Source organism: Hylobates moloch, unplaced genomic scaffold, assembly GCF_009828535.3.
Source record: "Hylobates moloch isolate HMO894 unplaced genomic scaffold, HMol_V3 SCAFFOLD_5, whole genome shotgun sequence".
NCBI lineage: Eukaryota > Metazoa > Chordata > Mammalia > Primates > Hylobatidae > Hylobates > Hylobates moloch.
Window position 1 is genome coordinate 29,993,571 of NW_026652280.1, and position 16,186 is coordinate 30,009,756.

General features: G+C 46.4%; 1 protein-coding gene across 1 annotated transcript in view; it reads right to left on the reverse strand.

The window, feature by feature from the left end:
- Positions 1-609: 609 nt before the first annotated feature.
- Positions 610-16,186, reverse strand: part of LIPG (lipase G, endothelial type) — a 28,710-nt gene continuing 13,133 nt past the window's right edge. The window contains 6 exon segments of the mRNA XM_032152339.2: positions 610-3,294; positions 6,957-7,061; positions 10,043-10,261; positions 11,332-11,452; positions 12,152-12,394; positions 15,695-15,916. Coding sequence (XP_032008230.2) covers positions 3,273-3,294; positions 6,957-7,061; positions 10,043-10,261; positions 11,332-11,452; positions 12,152-12,394; positions 15,695-15,916 — 932 coding nt within the window. The 3' untranslated portion in view covers positions 610-3,272.

The following is a 16,186-nucleotide window of genomic DNA, read 5'->3' on the forward strand; positions in this document are numbered from 1 at the left end:
GTCTAGCCATGCTCCCTGTTCTTCCTAACATCCACCTTCAGGCCTTCAAGCTGCTACAATTGAAATAATTTTTCTTCTCGTCTTTAGTGAAATGATGTTCTTGTTCTGGTTCTTTAGTGAATTGCTGTCCACTTCTGCCAACGATGAGTGTCAAGTAAAGAATATGCCTTATAGTAGAGTAACTTTTTGTCAGGCTCTAGGTTGGGGCAGCTATAATTCTTTCAAACTTTAAGAATTGGCCAGGCACAGTGGCTCACACCTATAATCCCAGAACTTTCAGAGGCTGAGGCAGGCGGATCACTTGAGGCCAGGAGTTCGAACCCAGCCTGACCAGCCTGGTCAGCATGGTGAAACCCCGTCTCTACTAAAAATACAAAAATTAGCCAGGCATGGTGATGCATCTCTGTAATCCCAGCTACTCAGGAGGCTGAGGTGGGAGGACCACCTGAGCCCAGGAGGCAGAGGTTGTAGTGAGCCAAGACTGCCACTGCACTCCAGCCTGGGCAACAGAGAGAGGCTCTATCTCAAAAAAAAAAAAAAAAGGAAAGAAAAGAAAAAAAGAATTGAGTTGCCAGACCATTAAGAACTTTATAATTTTTTATTATTTTACTATTTAAAAATTTTAATCCTGAAATTGGTTAACCTTAAGTAAAAACTAACCATATATTTGTTTTTGTACATTATATACACTTGAGAAATAAATAGTCTTCTAAATAGCTTTTTTTAAAAAGCATCATTATATACAATTAAGGCTTCAAGCCAGGTGTATAAATATACAGCCCACTGAGAATTCAGTTCGCAAAGCTTCCATTAGTAAAAACAGAAGTCAGAAGTGACCAGGATGTACAGCCAATAACATGGGTTGAGCATCCCTAATCCAAAAATCCAAAATCCGAAATGCTCCAAAATCCAAAACTTTTTGAGCACCAACAAGACAACAAATGGGAAAACCCCTCACATAAGTTACTCACCACAAACTATGCTTCGTATACATGACTATTTAAAATATCGTATAAAATTATCCTCAGGCTATGTGGATAAGGTGTAAATGACACATAAATGAATTTTGTGTTTAGGCTCGGGTCCTATTCCCAAAATATCTCATTATGTATATGCAAATATTCCAAAATCTGAAAATAATCTAAAATTTGAAACACTTCTGGTTCCAAGCATTTTGGATAAGGGATACTCAACCTGTACAAGCTTCGCTTTGGCTAGAAAGCAATCACAGAAACAAGAGAAGCACACAATTGGCTTGAGAACATATCTTGAATTAAGACTCAACTGGTTATGTCTTCAGAAGTTTAACAGTGATACAACTTTGGCATGATACAGATTAAAACAATGTCCTTAGAAAACGTAAGTACAAAGAAAATCATTCTTCCTCTCCTGCTTGGTGTCACACTTCTTCCCGAATCTCAGCCATAAAAAGTCCAACCGTTGGCACAGATGTTCTCCTGGTTATACATTAATAAAAGGGCTTAGGATTTTATGGATGGCTCCATAAAAAAAAAAAAAAGTCCTTGTTTGTCTCACATCTGGGGCATATTGGTGGGAATCGGCTGCAAAAGTCTTCATGGAGTTTCAGAGATAAACTTTGCCCCCAGGAAATCTGAGTCCTCTCCCTGGCTGCACCACTAACTAGTATATAAGTCTAGGCATGTGGCTGAACCTCACTAAGCCTCAGTTTTGTAAAGTAGGGATAATAATAGCTGCCCTTCTCCCCCTACTCTAATTAGGTAATGCATACACAAATCTTTTGAAAAGTATAAGTGTCTCAGATATTGTGTGTATTAATTCAAATCAAGATCTAGAATTGGTGGCTTTTCCAAGAAGTTCAACAAGAAAAGGCACTGGTATTAAAGCAAAATATTTCAAAGAGGAAAAAAAGCATTGTATTAAATCTTAGAACCAGCTCTGTCTGGCAGGTGCTGGTTTTTTTTTTTTTTTTTTTTTTTTTTTTTTTGAGACGGAGTCTTGCTCTGTCACCCAGGCTGGAGTGCAGTGGCGCAATCTCGGCTCACTGCAAGCTCCGCCTCCCGGGTTCACGCCATTCTCCTGCCTCAGCCTCTCCGAGTAGCTGGGACTACAGGCGCCCGCCACCGCGCCCGGCTAATTTTTTGTATTTTTAGTAGAGACGGGGTTTCACCATGGTCTCGATCTCCTGACCTCGTGATTCGCCCGCCTCGGCCTCCCAAAGTGCTGGGATTACAAGCGTGAGCCACCGCGCCCGGCCAAGCAGGTGCTGGTTTCTGTGTACACAGATGTGTATTACATATGTCATACCTTCTATCACCCTAAACAGAAGAGATTTGCTCCAAAGCAGTTATACCTGGCAACCGGCCATCATTCTGGCCCCAGCATGAATGATACTCTGCTTGCTATTCTGCTAGTGATCAAACATGTCACTCCTAGGGGAGGTGGCACATAATAACTAAGAAGAAATAGAAACTACTTAAAGCCTCAGGGTCCCTGATGCTTATATCCTATAGCCTCCCCCAGGCCCCAAATGCCTTTCCCCATGCATATACACATATACCATCCAAACAGAAAGAGGGTCTAGAAACCCCAACTCCACTGGGTTCCAAATGGAGAGGCTCAGTAATATGTCCACTGCCATATTCTAATTAATTTTAAGTGTTCAATGGGCATTTGCTCAATTAAAAAATGAACAACAGAAAAATAAGAAAACCAATGATGTGTGCTTCAGAGAGAGAGCTGGGGAGCAGGACGGAATGGCTAAGATGTAAGCAGTATGGTCAGTGCAACCCATGACAACCCCAACAGCCACGGCCCGAGCAAGGTACCAAGCCTGCCATCCTGACATGAGTCAGCTCCTATAGGAAGGACTTCTCACTAAGGCTCAAAGCAGGCTGAGCAGCTGACAGCCTTCTACACAGGGCCTCTTTGGAGCCAGCATTCCTGGTCAGGCAGAGTACAGGCTCGCCCAGCAACTGAGAAACCAATCCAGTGTGCACGAGAGGCCCCGGGCACCCAGCTGCTTACACACAAATCTGGACTTGGTGCTCTGGAGGTGTGGACAGAGGTTTGGAGTTAGAGCTATTCAAGAGAGGCAGCAAGAGCTATAGCAGCACACAGTCCCCTCCCACGAGGAGTCCCAGCCATCACAGGAGACCAGTTGTGCCCGGTGCTCCAGGGTCAAGGCTGAGAAGAATCCTCCCATCGGGTGGGTCCTCAGCAGTAACTTTCCTCCATGTGCTTGGATAGCAGGAAGTCTTGGGGCCTTGCTGGCAAGACTTGCCCAGGCACCCTCAGGGAAGCTCCACAGTGGGACTGAAAGAAACCGTGTGAGAGGGGCATTTGTTAGCTCACGCACCAGCAAACGTGCAAACCTGTATTCAGGGTGTGCTCTGTTGACCTCGAGACAAAGCTTTCTGACACCCCTATGGGATTATTTTACCTGCATTCCTTTCAGAATAAATGGACAAGGTCCCGAGTGCTGCCTTCTCTCCCTAACCTGACAAGCCACAGATGCACTTTGAGAAACACCACACTGCAGCACCCTCTGGACCCTGAGTTGAGTACATCACAGTTCTTACATTTACATATTATCCACCCACAACATACACACACACACACATACACACACACACACACACAAAATCACGGACACACAAGTGTGGGGAGAACTATCAAAGTGTCCTCTTTGCCTTGATCTAGAAATACAAGACAGACAATGTATTGGCAGAAAGGAGGCAAGACTGAGAGTTAGGAGACCTGGATTCTAATCTCAGCTACGTGAACACACCTGAACCTCTCTGAATCTCAGGCTCCTTATCAGTGAACATGTGAACAGCATCCATGTCAGGAGGGAGGATGCTGAACATGTTACATATGATGCTATGACTTCCTAGTGTTCATTTATTGCTTGGACTCCTATTGTTTTTGAAGGAAAGGAAAAGGACAGCTTGTTTTCTAAAATTAGTAGTGAGAGGGTGAGTCATAGCATTCTCAGGTATATGAATTCCAAAGCGGGAAAGAAGAATAAATACCTTAGCCTTTATCATGAGAATAGCCATCCTGACTGGGCACGGTGGCTCATGCCTGCAAACCCAGCACTGGGAGGCTGAGGCAGGCGGATCACTTGAGCCCAGGAGATAGAGACCAGCCTGGGCAACACGGTGAAACCTCATCTCTACAAAAAATACAAAAATTAGCCAGGCATAGTGGCACATTGCTGTAATCCAAGCTACTCAGGAGGCTGAGGTAGGAGGATCATCTGAGCTCAGGGAGGTCGAGGCTGCAATGAGCTGTGATCATGCCACTGTACTCCAGCCTGGGTGACAGAGCAAGACCCTGTCTCAATAAAAAAGAATAGCCTTCCTTAGCCATCTTTCCTGGGTGTGTCCAATCTACATGGTTGTCTGGAGGATCAATGAAGTTAATACATGTGGAAACACTTTGAAACGTATACATTTAAACACACAAAGATTTACAATTCTTATAACGGTAGAAAATCATACAAGCCTATGCTAGACCGAGTCCCTTAATTAGACGGCACGAGTCCTGTGATGATGGTGCCTGTGGTTGTGTTGAACTCCTAACCAGGAGACAGAGCAGCTGGGATGCAGCCCAGCCTTGGGGGTGGCAAACGGTTAATCACAGGGGACCCCGGAGCATGGGCACAGCTGCCTGATAATTGATACCCAGACAGACGCAAGGTGATTCATCTGAGCACTTGGAGCCTCGGTGCTCAAGAACACAGGCTTTGGGGTAGACCGACCTGCTTCAACTCCCTCTGCCATTGCTGGGGGCCTTGGGAGAGAAACTTCATCTCCCTGAGCCTCGGTTCCTCATCTGTACACAGGGATAACAACCCCTGCCTAGTGGGGTTGATGATAAACATCATTATGTAAGTCCCTGTGTGCAGACTGGGCCCAAGCCAAGCGCTAGGTGTACCACAGCAGTATTATTATCTAGTACCCTGGTTAGAGCAAAGGGTGGGGATAGGCATGGTGTGAGGAGACAGTCTCCTTCCTCCTCAGCAGGTGTTTTGGCTTAGAGGGCGTGTGGCTATTCCCCAGGATGAGCCCACTGCCTCACACCACAAGATGGGCCTTCCTCACATCTGAAATAACGGATTGCAGCATGGGACAAGGGGATAGTGAAGCATGACAACCCCTCTGTCTCACTTAGCTCCACATGCATGGGCATTTCTGTTTCCCAAAAAGGGGGAGGATTGGGGTCGGGCACCGTGGCTCAAACCTATAATGCCAGCACTTTTGAAGGCCAAGGTGGGCAGATCACTTGAGATCAAGAGTTTGAGACCAACTTGGCCAACATGGTAACTTGGCCAACGTGGCGAAAACCCATCTCTACTAAAAATACAAAAATTAGCCAGGCGTGGTAGCAGGCACCTGTAATCCCAGCTACTCGGGAGGCTGAGGAAGGAGAATCACTTAGACCCAGGAGGCGGAGGTTGTAGTAAGCCAAGATCACTCCACTGCACTCCAGCCTGGGCGATAGAGCTTTGCCTCAAAAAAAAAAAAAAAAAAAAAAGGTGTGTAGGAGAATTAGGCCCACACTCACCTGCATTCTAGAAAACCTACGAAAGAACATGCTTTGTGCTTCTCTTTATCTCCCACCCCATTCCCAAACCTGACCTGGTGGCCAGAAGGAAGCTAGGAGCCCTTAGGCACCTTCCCACAGCTCTAGTTATTATAGAGAAGATGTCAATCAAAGATGGCAGGGGCCAGGCACAGTGGCTCACACCTGTAATCCCAGCACTCTGGGAGGCCGAGGCAGGCGGATCACTTGAGCCATGGAGTTCAAGACCAGACTGGGCAACATGGTGAAACCCCGTCTCTGCAAAAAAAATACACAAATTAGCTCAGCGTGGTGGCACGTGCCTGCGGTCCCAGCTATTCAGGAGGCAAAGGCGGAAGGATCACCCAAGCCTAGGGAGGTCGAGGCTGCAGTGAGCCAGGATCATGCCACTGCACTCCAGCCTGAGTAACAGAGTAAGAGCATGTCTCAAAGGGAAAAAAAAAGATACTTCAAAGATGGCAGGCACGGGTACCAACCTGGGGACTTACTTACAGAGAAGATCTCATGCCAGTAGGGTCACATGCAATGAACCCCTACAGGTTGAGGCAGGACAAAGAGCAGAAGAGACATTAACACTTCCAACATCCTATCTACAGTATTTCACTTGCTTCTTTATCTCCTAGCAGAAGGTCAGCTTCTTTCTTTCTTTTTTTTTTTTCTTTTTTTTTTTTTTTTTTGAGACGGAGTCTCACTCTGTCACCGAGGCTGGAGTGCAGTCGTGCAATCTCAGCTCACTGCAAGCTCTGCCTCCCAGGTTCACACCATTCTCCTGCCTCAGCCTCCCGAGTAGCTGGGACTGCAGGCACCCGCCACCATGCCCGTCTAATTTTTTATATTTTTAGTAGAGACGGGGTTTCACTGTGTTAGCCAGGATGGTGTCGATCTCCTGACCTCGTGATCCACCTGCCTCGGCCTCCCAAAGTGCTGGGATTACAGGTGTGAGCCACCGCGCCTGGCCCTTTCTTTTTGAGACAGAGCTTCATTCTTGTCACCCAGGCTGGAGTGCAATATTGCGGTCTCAGCTCACTGCAGCCTCCACCTCTCAGGTTCAAGCGATTTTCCTGCCTCAACCTCCCAAGTAGCTGGGATTACAGGCACGCACCACCATGCCCGGCATTCTTTTTTTTTTTTTAGTAGAGATGGAGTTTCACTATGTTAGCCAAGCTGGTCTCAAACTTCTGACTTCAGGTGATCTGCCTGCCTTGGCCTCCCAAAGCACTGGGATTACAAGCTTGAGCCACCGTGCCCGGCCCAACTTCTTAAAGGAAGAGATTTTTATCTGTTTTGTTCATGCTATGTCCCTTGCACCCAGATCCATCCCCAGCACATGCTAGGAGATCATCATGTCAACATGTCCTGGGTGGAATGTGTGAGAAAGTCCTGGTTACCTGGTTTCATTTTTCATCCTCCAGCCATCCCGACACTTGCGAAACCAGAGCTCCCGGCCTGGGGATATGCTGGTGTTCTCAGGGTCTTCTGCACAAAACGTCAGTCTAGGAGGGAAAAGAAACCACTGATGTAGGCAGAAGTTTAGGGGGAATCCAGCTGTGCTTTCTGGATTCAAGACAGATGTGTGAGGAGGCAGGGGTGAAATTTTCATGCCATGCCTCGACTCAAAAGCCTTCAGAATTCCCCATCACTACTGCAGGGACTCTAACCTGTATCTCACTTTGAGGCTTCCGTGATTCAGCCTCATGCAGCCTCCGCCAGACCTCTCCCACCTGCTTCCCTCTGTCTATCCAAAAGGCCACCGGCCTCTCAAGGCCATAGCCTCTCAGAAGCCTTCCTGACTGCCTGAGCCCTCATTAACCTAACCCTCCCTTGGCCTTTCAATTGGTTACAAAGTATGTCCTTATATAAATATTGCTTTTGTTAGTGTTGCTACTTCTTGCAACATGGAGTTAAAAAAGATGTTTTATTTTAAAACGTTATGCCCTATGTGAAAATGCTTGCTGATTTCTGTGGTTGACTTCTCCATAAGCTTGAATGGAGTGATTCAAAGTACCTCTAGTCCAGTGCTCTGTAAATATCCATTGACAAGAGCAACTGCAACTCAGCTGCAAGTCAAAACCAAAGATTCGGCAAATGGACAGCCAAGACCACAAGAAAGAATCAGGGCCTAATAACCATTCCCGTGTAACTTATGGCTGCCCCACGCAGCCTCAGGGGCGTGTGATTAGCGTGACCACGTAATCCTTAAGGGTGTGGGGCACCTGACCCTGGAGCTGAGGCAAGACAAAAGCCCCATTCAGAACAGTTTAAGAACCTTTCCCAGGAAGCCCTAAGGACCTTAGGACCTATATGTTTATACACATATAAAAACATGACCTATCTCACGCACAATCAGGAAATGCAAATTCAAACAACAGCAGGGGGCCCATTCACACCTAACAAAATGACAAGAATGTCCCACCAGACATGGGTGAAAAGGAGGAAAAAGAGAACTCTTCATCCATTGTTAAGATGGAAGATTAGTTCAACCACTCTGGAGACAGATTTAATAATATCTGTTCAGGCTGGAGAATGCATATACTACAACCCAGCAATTCCACTTTTTAGAACACGTGCTGAAAAACAGCCCTTACACACATGTGCATAAGGAAAATGCAGAGGATGTTCATCTCAGCATCATTTGTAACTACAAAAAAGCAACAACAACTTAACTATTCAGCAGAACAATGGCAAAACTATTTGTGTAATGGTGATTTACGTACAGGAGTTAAACAAGAATAGATCTTTATGTTTTGGATAAATTTCACAAACAATATTAGAATGAAAAAATCAAATTGTAAAATATTATGTCCACTCATGTAAAATTCAGAAGCATCCAAAACAATTCTATACATTGTTTATGTATACAAACAGAAGTACTAAGGCGGCCGGGCATGGTGGCTCACACCTGTAATCTCAGCACTTTGGGAGGCTGAAGCAGGCAGATCACCTGAGATCAGGAGTTTGAAACCAGCCTGGCCAACATGGCGAAACCCCATCTCTACTAAAAATACAAAAATTAGCTGGGCATGGTGGCACACACCTGTAATCCCAGCTGCTCAGAAGGCTGAGTCAGGAGAATCACTTGAATCCGGGAGGCGGAGTTTGCAGTGAGCCAAGATTGTGCCACTGCACTCCAGCCTGGACAAAAGAGTGAGACTCAGTCTCAAAAAAAAAAAAAAAAAAGAATAAGTACTAAGGGTATAAAAACATGATGGAAGGAAACACACTAACATTTGTTAATATTGAAATATTAGTCATATTTGGTTTGAAAGGAGAAGGAGTAGAGCAGAGAAGGACACAGGGGCTTCAACTGTATCTATAATGTTTTACTTTTTAAAAATCTGATATCTAAACCCATATGGAAAACTATGTACATTTGTAAGTCTCAATGGTGATTTAATAGGTGTTTACTTTATTTGAAATATTTTATTTATAAATGATCATCTTTCTGCTATCATACCCATAGGTATAGTTTGTACCTGCAAGGGCCCAGAGAAGTAAAAAGATACACAGTCTAGACCACAGGCCAGCATGCCCAGTTCACAGGTTTCTAGACTAGAATCGTTCAGCTGAGGGCTCCAAGCCTCCGCCTCACTTCCCTCTGCTGCCAAGCTGTGCCATAGATGACGAATGTAAACCAGACATGGCAGGAATTATAATGGAGAAAATGCCAGAGGAGGGACAAAGAGGGAGGCAGCTGCCTCCTCCCATGCCAAGGCTGGCAGTGATCTCTCTAGAGGTCAGCTGAAGGACTTGGTTAAGGAAATTCTCCCTTCTTGACAAAGGTCTCGCAGGCTTCCCTGGCTTCTGTTTAGAAAGAAGCCTGCTCAGCGAGTCAAGGCACGGTGTTAGGAGCTGATAGAAAGGTCTGGATCTTTTATGCTAGGCTTGGGGTTAAAAGAAATGGGAAACTGCCAGCTAGCGTGGCACAGAGGATTCTCTGTTACTTGCAGTTAGGACCACAGCCCCACATCCTTGACTTAGAACCTCTGAAGGACAGAGTTAATAATGCTCTGAAAATCAGATGCTGGGGAAAACCAGCTCCTCCCGCAGACCTCATCCATGGGGGCTCCCTGGAAGTAATACTCCAGTCTGCTCTGCTCAGAAGCAAGCAAAGCCTTTTGTCTGCTGGACCCCACAGTAAACAGATCAACAAGGCAGCACTCCTAAAAAGCCCGGTCCAGGAGAAGTCCCCCTCCTCCAGGCTGACACAAGGCCTGGCAAACAGAGCCAGGGCTGAATTCCTGCCTCCACTGGCCCACCCCTCTCCCCGAGGGCCTATGTTCAGGGCATGAGATGCATAACAGTTGATAGAAGCCTTGATCTGGAAGTCACTTGTCCTTGCAAAGGTGTTTGAAGTTTTACCCGCACGCTGGAGGGAAGGATTGAGGGTGGATGCAGCAAAGGAAAGGAAATGTCAGAGGCACAGCCTTCTGTTCCCCACCTACACCAGGCGGAAGAAGGAGCAGGAGGCACTTACTTCTGCTGGGTTTCCCCAGACTTCACCCGGATGCGCCTGATATTCAGCTCCCGTCCGGGGTTGCGGGGTTGAGACAGGTAGCTGCGAAGCTCCTTCCACAGGTTGTACCAAGACTGAGAGGCCCCCTCCCAGGTGAGCTGGATCTTCAAGAGGTCTCCCAAGTCCTCCTCGGTGTAGACCAGGAAGGTGTTGGTGGCATTCTGCTCGATCCGCTCCACTCTACAGGTGGGAGAGAAGCTGAACTCACTCCCCTGACAGCTGGAAAACTGCCACACTATGTGGGGTGACACAGTGGCAGTAACAACCCCACACAGACAGGAGAGAGACAGTGTGAGTGCTTTCCCCACCTCTAGCCCTTTACCTCCTACCAACAGGACCAAGATGGAAGCTCAGGTGTACTCCACATGGGCCAAACTAACTTGGCTCACAGCACCCCAGCTTCTTATCAAAACCATTCCTGGGCACCCCCCTTCCCCCCACTTATGCTACTTCCTGAAAAGACAGAACCAAGAAAGAACACAATAAGGAAACACAAAGAAGTCACATCCCCACTCAAGTGCGCTGTTCCGCTCAGCCTTAGAACCTCTGAAGGAGAGAGTTAATGCTGTGAAAATCAGATGCTGGGGAAAACCAGCTCCTCCTACAGACCTCATCCATCCCACAGACAGGCATCTGTCTCCCCCAAACTCCTGGCTGCTTCCTGTCTGTCCCTCTCATTTGGCTTGGCCTCGTCTGCCTTGCCCTACCCGTGTGTAAGTGTGCATGTGCGTGTACAAACCTGGTCTCCCAGCTAGACCATGAGCCCTGAGAAGTGAGCTACTTTGATGATGTTTCATCACAATCCCAACATTACTTAGCATGATGCTTTGTCCCTGGTGGATACTCAACAAACATACACAGATTGCTATGCACCCCTCCCATGGCCACATCATTAGGAAAGGCCCAGGGATGATGTTTATGAAGCTACAGATTGCCTGAAGCCTCGTCAGGCGTTGCCTGGAATGAAACAGCAGTTTCTGCCCAGCTGATCCAGCTGCTGACCCAGAAGCTTCTCATGATGCTGATTCATCCCAGGAACCTTTCTCCCCGAAATGCTGAGTCAGGGCTTGGTAGAGAAGGTGCAGCGGGAGAGATACTGCAGAGGCCAGCCAGACCACCTGGCTCCTCCCCGAGCAGTCAGACTCCACTCTCCTGCGTGCTGCACTTGTTCACACGCTCCCTTGTGCTCTCTCATTCTCAAACCAACCTGTTATCTGTCCCAAGCCCAGCAAGGGAAACTGATGACTTACATTTCCAGTGGCAGGGTCTGGGAATCTGCATTAGTGCCATAAAGGGTGACGTAAAAGGTGGGCTCAATTTCTCCCATGTTCTGGTAACTGAAGACATGGATTTTCATCTGATAATGGTAAACTGCAGCGACAGCAGAACAAAGATGCTTGTAACCCTTGCTTGTCATCACAGGAGACCCCTGACCCAAACTGAGTCACCCAGCACAGAGATTTTAGGGCTGGTGTTCTTCTGGTTGAGCCCAGCCTGCAGCCCACATCTGCTCTTGTTCTGTCCAATGCCATAAGAGGCCACTGCACTATGGAAGAAGGAGCCCTGCACTTGGGGGTTAGATCTTTTGAGGATTTTCACTTAGCTACTTTCTAACTACGTGCCGCTGGATTAAGGACCAAGGTATTAACCTCTCTGAGCCTCAACTTCCTTATATGTAAAATAATACCCAGAAAACCTTGTGATTTTACAGCACATTATAAAAATGTAACACGTCATTTTGGTCCCCTGTTCATCTGCCTCAGGTTTCTTGTGATGGTCAAATGAGAAAACAAACATGAAACAGCTTTGAAAGTTAAATGCAAGATAGAAATTTAAGATGTTGATATTGTGATCATGGACTGATAGCCACATCACAAAAGGGGTCACCACTGATTATTTTGTAAAGATTCCCTTTCCTAGGACATGCATAGTGTAATCTGATTTGCAACGATTTGATTGGATCATGCTGGCCACTTCTCCTGGGCTAGGACGTGCCCTGCTCTGCAGCATGGTATTAAGAAGGAGGTATTCAGGGCCTTCCTCAGGGACACTCCAGAGACTGAAGGTTACCTCTGAAAGGCATGCCTGCCCGGGTTTTTAGGTACATTTTGCTGTTCCTCTTGTTCCTCATTTTCTTGGCATTGTAGCCAATGCTATTACAACGGTTCTTGCGGCAGCTCAGACAGATCCCCTTTTTGAAGCGATTGGAGTCAGTGCACTGGAAGGCAAAGCTCGGCTTGTCCTGATTCACCAGAGAGTCAACAAAGAGGTGGACGGCCCGCTCATGCTCACATTTTACCACCTCTGTGATTGCTGGGGGTGGGAGAGACAGAAAGCATGCAGGATGAGCCCTTCTCGATGATTAGACACTCAAATAATAAATACTGTACTCCTCAACAGTGATAGCTGTTTATTGTTGCTGTTAGTATTTTCATGTAATTCTTTTGCTTGTTTGTTTATTTGTTTTGAGACAGGGTCTCACTCTGTTGCCCAGGCTAGAGTGCAGTGGGACAATCACGACTCACCGCTCACAGCAGCCTCAACCTCCGAGATTCAGGTGATCCTCTCACCTCAGCCTCCCCAGTATCTGGGACGACAGGCACGTGACCACCACACCTGGCTAATTTTTGTAGTTTTTGTAGATACGGGGTTTCACCGCATTGCCCAGGCTGGTCTTGAACTCGTAGGCTCAAGCAATCTTCCCACTTTCGCCTCCTGAAGTGCTGGGATTACAGATGTGAGCTGCTGCACCCAGCCTGTGTAATGCTTCATTGATGTCCAGCAAGGTGCTAGGCTCCCATTAAGATGTAGAAGAATTAAAGGCCATTCCTGCTGCCTAACTGTTCACTCTCTTGGTGGGAAGACAGCACGAATACACACAAAACAATGAAGAGCAAGAATGCCCATATAATAAGCGCTAAGTAGGGTGATGCAGACCAGCTGTGCAGCAGGAGTCACTACCTCCTAATAGGGCTATACAGCCACAGAATGCTGCAAATGGATCAGGGCTCAGCAAAATATGGCTTGCAGGTTTGCTACCTCTTTTTTTTCTTTGCTTTGTTTTGTTTTTATAGACAGTATCTCATTATTTTCCTGGGCTGGCCTCAAACTCGTGGGCTCAAGTGATCCTCACCTGGACCCAAGCAGTCCTCCTGCCTCAGCCTCCCAAATAGGTGGGACTACAGGTGCACCACACCATGCCCGCTGACCACCTGTTTTTGTAAATAAAGTTTTATTGGAACAGTCACCCTCATTTGTTTATGTATTGTCATGGCTACTTTCATGCCACATCAGCAGAGTTGGAACAGGCAATATGGCCCGCAAAACCTAAAATATTTACTGGCTGATGCTTTAAGAAGATGTTTACCAACCTCATTCTAGTCTAATCCCTTCAATTAACGATTATGACCCAAAGGTCCATATGGGTGAGGTAATCTGCTCAGGGTCATAGAGACAGTTGGTTACAAAGTTAGGCATACAATTTGGATTTTCTGACCCAAATAATTTCTGGGATCTTACGAAAAATTTGACAAAGCCAACCCCAACCCTGCCTCATTGGCACCAGCAGCCTTAAGAAATGCCATCATCCAGCTGGGCACAGTGGCTCACACCTGTAATCCCGGTACTTTGGGAGGCCAAGGTGGGTGGATCACCTGAGGACAGGAGTTCGAGACCAGCCTGGCCAAAACGGAGAAACCCCATTTCTACTAAAAATACAAAAAATTAACCACGCATGGTGGTGGGCACCTGTAGTCCCTGCTACTTGGGAGGCTGAGGCAGGAGAATCACTTGAACCTGGAAGTGGAGGTTGCAGTGAGCAGAGATCATACCATTGCACTCCAGCCTGGGCAACAAAAGTGAAACTCTGTTGAAAGAAAAAGAGAAAGAAAGAAAGAAAGAAAGAAAGAAAGAAAGAAAGAAAGAAAGGGAGAAAGAGAGAGAGAGAGGGAGGGAGGGAGGGAAAACTTGGTCACTGCCCTACACCTCAGTTTTAGCAGCAAATTCAGTTCAGCCCAAATCTGCTGAGAATAGGCTCAAGCATTCAGAAGATAAATCTTGGAGCCAGGTGTGGTGGCTTATGCCTGTAATTTCAGGCTGAGGCAGGAAGATCACTTGTTTCCAGCCTGGGAAACATAGTGAGGAAGAAGGAGAAGAAGAAAAATGTTAAGTGAATGGAAGAAACTTAAGTGAAATGGTTTTGCTTCTTTAAAATGTTACCAAAAAATTAAAATAGAGTGTATCCATGCCATGGAATATTATACAGCCTGTAAAAATAATGTTAGTAAATCTGTGTGCTCTGATATTTAAGAATATCCATAATAGCAAGATGCAGTGGCACATGTCTGCAGTCTCAGCTATTTGGGAGGCTGAGGCAGGCAGATAGCTTGAGCCCAGGAGTTCAAGGCTGTAGTAAGCTGTGAATAGCCACTGCACTCCAGCTTGGGCAAAATAGCAGGATTCTGGCTGGGTGCAGTGGCTCGCACCTGTAATCCCAGCACTTTGGAAGGCTGAGGCAGGTGGATCACCTGAGGTCAGGAGTTCAAGACCAGCCTGGCTAACATGGTGAAACCCCATCTCTACTAAAAATACAAAAAATTAGCTGAGCATGGTGGGGGGGCGGCCTGTAATCCCAACTACTGGGGCTGAGACAGGAGAATTGCTTGAATCTGGGAGGCAGAAGTTGTAGTGAGCTGAGACCGCACGACTGAACTCCAGCCTGGGCAACAAGATCAAAACTCCGTCTCAAAAAAAAAAAAGCAAGATTCCGTCTTTTAAAAAAAGAAAAGGAAAAGAATATCCATAATATATTATTACAGGAAAAAAAAAGAAAGTTGAAAAAAATTAAAATAAAAATAAAGTTGCAGAACAATGTGATCTGGGGGGAAAATATGCATGCAAATAATTTGCAAAGAAAAAAGACTAGAAGGATACACACAAAAGCATTCATACTGGCTACATCTGAAGAGTGGAAGTAGGGGTGGGAGTGGGAGTGCACTTTTGCTTTATGCAAGTCTATAATGCTTGATTTCTTTTTCAACAAATGTGTGTATTCCTTTTGTCACAAAAAGAAATTAATCGGCTGGGCACAGTGGCTCATGCCTGTAATCTCAGCACTTTGGGAGGCCGAGGCAGGTAGATTACTTGAGGTCAAGAGTTTAAAACCAGCCTGGCCAACATGGTGAAAACCCATCTCTACTAAAAATACAAAATTAGCCAGGCATGATGGCGCACGCCTGTAGTCCCAGCTACTTGGGAGGCTGAGTCAGGAGAATCACTTGAACCAGGGAGGTGGAGGCTGCGGTGAGCCAAGATTGCACCATTGCACTCTAGTCTGGGCAACAAGAGCAAAACTCCCTCTCAAAAAAAAGAAAAAAAAAAAACGAAATTAATCAATAACAACTGTGACCTTAAAGCATGAGAAAGCAGAGCAGGAACCACTGGATCGGTTAGTCTTGGGGAACAATGAGAAACATTAAATACAGCGTTGGAGGCCTCTGTGGTGGGAGGTAAAAATAATGAATAAATAGTGCCTGCAGCGCTAAAGGCTCTGGCTGATTTAGAAGGAGATGGGATAAACTGAGTCAAACACAAAGCAGAAAAGAGGGAACTCACTTCCATATGCAATTGATCCCAAAACATCGTTGAGTCCACAGCCTGGCTGGAAGTCACCCCCATTGGGGTAGATGTCAATGTGGCCCACAGGCATCTGAATACCAATGCTCAAGCCAAAGGAACGCGTGTAGGTGTGGAGGACATCCACAAAATCTGCATCGTCCGGAGAGAGCCTCTTGTGGATGTCGGCCCCTTCAAACATGGGCCCGGCAGGATCCAAACCTGCAGCAGAAGGAGGCCCCAAAACAGCTATGTCAGGTGCACCAAGTCAGTGAGTCCTGATTACAAGTTAAGTCTGAGTGTGCAGAATGAAGATGCCTTCTGAGCCCAGCCCAGAGTATCAAGACATGGAGAGCATGGAAGAAAATAAGAGACCCATTTCCGTATGCGATTGACCCCAAGACATCATTGTGGAAATTAAATTCTATTGTTATGGAATTTATACTTTCTTCTGAAGCCTTCATGTATCCTGACACCTCAGCCAAATCCCGT